General features: G+C 32.6%; 1 protein-coding gene across 1 annotated transcript; it reads left to right on the top strand.

The window, feature by feature from the left end:
* The first annotated feature begins 2,714 nt into the window (after positions 1-2,714).
* LOC108969273 lies at positions 2,715-4,077 on the top strand. The gene is made up of 2 exons (XM_018933887.1): positions 2,715-3,238; positions 3,298-4,077. Exons 1-2 carry the CDS (start codon positions 2,757-2,759, stop codon positions 3,341-3,343), a joined length of 528 nt encoding a protein of 175 aa, XP_018789432.1. The 5' UTR covers positions 2,715-2,756; the 3' UTR covers positions 3,344-4,077.
* Positions 4,078-5,520: the final 1,443 nt, after the last annotated feature.

Here is a 5,520-nt window from a genome sequence, read left to right as displayed (position 1 = left end):
GTATACTATTAGAAGGCTAAGAAAAAATCGATTTTCCAGCACAAAAAATCGTTTTTTTTTAAACCGCTATTTTGTCAAAAAATATTTTGCTTATTCCTTGTATTTGCTTTACTAGATTTAACATTACTTTAATGAAATCTGTTTGGTTCCTTAAATTCAGAAAATCGTGTTTTTTTCTGCCTATACAGTTAGATATGCGTACATATGTATGTATGTATATAACCCCCGAAAGTAAAATAGATTATGTTAATTTTCAATGTATTTATTAAATAGAATTAATTTTCAAAAGCAAAGCACGCGGTCTTTCTGACTTTTATGTGGATATCTGTATGTATGTACATTCATACATATGTCCATACAGTCGTGGCCACGCAAACTTTACCACTTAAAATTTTAAAGAATTGTGCATATTTGACTACATTTTATAGTGGTACTTTTTGCGGTATTGAAATTTTTAATTTAGAAATAAGTTAATGACATGTTATTAAGCAAAAATACTAAAAATTAAAAACGAAACACATTAAGCTATAGATAAATCATTTAAAAGATTGTGAGCTTTACAAAATGAGCTCGAAATGTAAGAGACTGACATGCGATTAAAAAATCATATTTTTATTTTTTTAATTTAATTACATTTACACTATAATTGAAATTAATATTTTATTTTATTTTATTTTTTTTATTTCGAAGTTTAGTCGGGGATACACCTGTCTCTTATACACATCTAGATGTGTATAAGAGACAGGCTTTATTCTTTTAATTTAATTTCATTTACACTATAATTGAAATTAATATTTTATTTTATTTTATTTTTTTTATTTACGAAGTTTAGTCGGTGTACGGATATCACTTTAAAAACAAAAAAATCGGCGTTTTTGTATAAGCACAAAAAAGCTAATTTGTGTTTTACTCATTAAACGTAATAAATTAAAAACTATAATTATAATTAGATAATATAATTTAGTTTACATATGCTTACTAAAAACATAGAAAATAAAAAATAAAAAACAAATTGAAAAAAAAAAATTCCGAACTAACGAAAAAGTTCGAAAAAAAATTAAGAAAGTATAGTGGTGAGGTTTGCGTAGCCACAAGTGTAAAAACTACATAAATGTCGTTTTCGCATAAGTATGTATCTACATATGTATGTATATGCATAAAAAAGTATTAAATATGCACACATGTATAAGAAGGCCTCTATTTTCATAGTTTATGGTCGNATAAGTATGTATCTACATATGTATGTATATGCATAAAAAAGTATTAAATATGCACACATGTATAAGAAGGCCTCTATTTTCATAGTTTATGGTCGGCATTCGTTTCATACATATGTATGTATGTAAATATATATGATGGGCTATAAATCGAAACTAGATTGACGTTCTTATCATCACGTAAGCCACCAAGATGTTGGGGAGCGTCAAGAGCGTCAATGTGTCAAACGTATTTACAAACATTATTTGCTGATTAATTATGCGTTGTTTACACAGATATGTATTTACTACGTCCATATGTATATATTATATGATGTACATACATACATATGTATGTGTAAGCTACACAATCAATACAATTTTGCAAGTTTGTGAAATCGCTGTTAATTTCGCCGTCTCTTCGTTTACTTTGCGAAATAACCGCCTTTTATACATCAGTTTCGTGCCAATTAATCAAAAGTTTCTACATTCATACATGCATACATATGCATGTATGTACATACATCCATAGGCTCGTATGCATTACGTTTATTGCGAATGTGAATGTTGAAAGACCCAATCTAGCCCAGTTCGAAGTTTTCTCTATAATTATAGACAGCATAGTGGTGAAACCGGTTTGAGCACGCGCAATTCACGCATAAAGACTATTCACCTTTTTGGTTGTGTATACTATGAGCGCAAATTGCGTCTATTGCAGCTATCTAACAACTACAACTTGCCATAAAGCAAAGCAAATCTGAAGCGCATACCCAAATCTAAAATAATATATACAAACATACATACAATATAGTCGTGTAATGACATATATATGTATAAATGTATATGTACATACTATACATATTTGTCTACCACGGCATACATACATATGTACATATAGGCACACTATGTTGATCTACCGCTTAATCATAACCACGAACCGCACCCGAGCACCTTTATTTTCATTTTTAGCCGTTAACTAGACTAACAACAAGTCACCGAAACGGAAAAATCATCGAATCACCGCCTGACTTAACTGTCAATCATGGAAAACATGAAAATTTAGTTAATTAAAAATTGAATTGATGTTGATTGCTGTAGTTTAAAATGTTGCTTGTGAAACCTGCCACTTAATCTTAATTAAAAGAAAAAACAAGAAAAAACTTTAACTTCGGCTGCACCGAAATTATAATACCCTATATATATGTACATACATATATGCTATAGGCATTCGATCTGAGCAATTTATTCGGAGATTGTAACATTGCTTTAAGCAAGAAAATTAAAAAATCTTTCCATACAAGTACTTGGTTCCGATCGTTCAGTTTGTATGGTGCTATGTGCTATATCCGAGGTTTCAACAAATGTGCAGCTTCATGGGGAGAAAAGGACGTGGGTAACATTTCATATAAGACTAGTTACTTATTACAATACATATAGATGGATAGACGGACATGGCTAAATACACTCAGCTCGCCATGCTGATCATTTTTATATACACACTTACATTGTGACAAAAAAACGTCAGCAAAATGTAATCAAATTCCAAGGAAATCATTGTGAATGTTAGGAAAGGCTTACGACGATTCACTTTTATCAAAAACACAAACCTACGAGTGTTACAAAGCTTTCAAAGGTGATCGAGAGATCGTTAAAGACATGCCTCGATCTAGACGACCTTCGATCTCTTCAACTGATGAAAGTATTAAAAAAGTGAATGACATAATACTACAAAATCGTCAGGTAAGTGTTAGACAGATGCCAAAAGAGCTCGGAATCTCTCGCGACTCCGTTCGAATTATTTTGGGTTTAATACGCGATCTTGCTCTACTCGTTCCGATAAAACTGAAAGAAGAGTACCATAAACGGGTCTCTTTAGACAAGTTTGATCGAGCGAATTCCAATCCCACATTCGTGGGAAGCATATTAACTGCCGATAAAACGAGGGTTTATGAGACATGCAAAAAAGTCAACAATTATCAGAACGGAGACAAAAAAAACAAGCCGAGTTCAAAAAACGACGCCAAAGTCGCTCAAAAATTAAGGTGATGTTTATTGTTTTCTTTCGATATTCGTGGTTTTGTGCATTATGAATTTCTTCCAGGGGACAGGCGGTGAATAAAGAGTTCCATATTGAGGCGTTTGCGTGAGAAAATCCGTCGAAAACGGCCGGAATTGTTGAAGAACAACTCAGGGATTTTACGCGATGACGAATTTAAAGCCAAAAAACGCAATGAATACAATTGATTAACCACCGTATTCACCGAATCTGGATGCGTGTAATTTTTTCTTGTTCCTCAAACTGAAATTTGTGCTCCGTGAGACCCGTTTTCGGTTGTCGATCGAAGAGATAAAACGAAATTCGCTGGAGGAGCTGAAAGCCATCCCAAAAAGTGCTTATGAAACGATTTTCGAGAACTAGAAAACTGTTGGTAAAAATGTATTATATCTGGTGGAGATTACTTTGAAGGCGACAATACAAATATAGATGAATAATTAAATATTTTGCAAACTTTTACAATTTCTGAGTACTTTTTTGTCACAATGTATACTTCATTGGCTCTTCTTAATATGCATACCATGTATCCATTTTAGGATACAACAAGTTACTAACAATATTGACTGACTGTAAGTTAAATCCCAGACTTGATTTTCAATCAGAAGTTTTAATTGTTTGTATCTTAGTTAGCGTTGGTAAGAAAATACTACAGAATTCAAATATAAGTGGTTAGAATGATTTCAATATTTCGATCGAGTGGAGGAAAGTTGGTCCAGAAATTTGGAAGAAACTTGATTGTTAAAAATATAAAAAAGTTATAAGATTTGTTATTTATTTTGACTGCATTCAACTGCTACTCAGAGATCACATCAGAGATCAGCGTCATATGTGTATGCAAATGTGGAATATATAAAGTTCCTGCATTTTAATGATATAAAAATAAACTCGTTCGTGACAAAGAATCGAAAAAAGTAATTTCTGAAAAAAAAAAAACATTGTTTGTATATTATAGTAGTAAATTGTTATTGCGATATGAAAATGAGCTTGTGAGCACGCAAGCAATTGGAGCTTGTTTTGTTGCTGGTGACTTTTAAATATCACCCATTTGTTAGTAAACATTGTAGCGACTCAGATATCTGGTTTTGCAATGCAAATGTGTTAAAAATATACATATGTATGTGAGTGCATACACACACACATAACATAACCATGCAGTGCAATACAAAACCAGTCTGGAAATGTACTAGATTACAACTAGAAATTATAAATGGAATAAACACCAAATGCACTTGTGTAGGTACATAGTATGTATGTATGTAAGTATGTACCACACTATTTCATGAAAGCTATTGCGAATTAATTTTTTTTTTTACTAACTGCTATTTATTTATTGTATATTTGTAAGTATGTATGTGTTAAAAGAAATACGTAACGTAGCAAAGGTTGATCCATTACGTGGAACCTTACTTCTTTTTTAAGGAAAAACACTGAAATTACAAATTTAATTGGGAATGTTTATTATCATTAGAAAGAACATTCATTGGTGTTTATTTTTTAAAGATTGTGTCTTTGTAATGTCTACCGCGTCTACGTCTCAGATGGACCATTAGTTGAGTAAAATTTTCGATGTTTCGTTCGAGCATTTCGAGTGGTAACTGGCGAATGGCAGGCGCAATGTTTTGCTTCAAGACCTGAATCGACGCGCGTAGACTTTAGACTTTACACAGGAAAAAGTCTAACGGTGTGATATCATATAATCTTGGTGGCCAATCGACCGGCCTAAAACGTGAAATATTCTGCTCACCGAAGTCTTCTCTCAATGAATCCATTGATTGATGCGATATGTGGAAAGTGGCGCCCACTTGCTGAAATCAAATGTCGTCGAGATCACGAGCTTTAATTTCGGGCATCAAATAGTCGGTTATTATGGCGCTATCGGCATCATTTTTGAAGAAATATAGACCGATATTTCCACTGGCCTACAATCCATACCACACCGTGTTTTTTACTGGATAAAATGGCAGCTTCCAACTGCGGTAACTTAGCTTGTTTACATACTCATTGAGCCAGAAATGGGCCTCATCGCTGAAAAAAAATTTTCTCGATTGAAAAAAGTACCTCAACTTGGATCACCCGTTACATACGAACGTTAAATGTTGTTTACATTGTAAGTGCATATTTAGCGTTGAGCTTATCAGCACTTCTCACAAACAAAGGAAAAACGTCAATGCATGCACTTTGTTTTTAAGTACATACTTATGTTAAATACCCAATAAACATTTATTTAATATTAGTTAAAATTAACTTGATGTTGAAGTGGAGAAGTAT

This window comes from Bactrocera latifrons, unplaced genomic scaffold (genome assembly GCF_001853355.1).
Source record: "Bactrocera latifrons isolate USDA-ARS-PBARC rearing strain unplaced genomic scaffold, ASM185335v1 scaffold_247, whole genome shotgun sequence".
NCBI classification, from domain to species: Eukaryota; Metazoa; Arthropoda; class Insecta; order Diptera; family Tephritidae; genus Bactrocera; species Bactrocera latifrons.
Note: the sequence above shows the minus strand (reverse complement) of the source record. Positions and strands in the feature narration are given on the sequence as shown.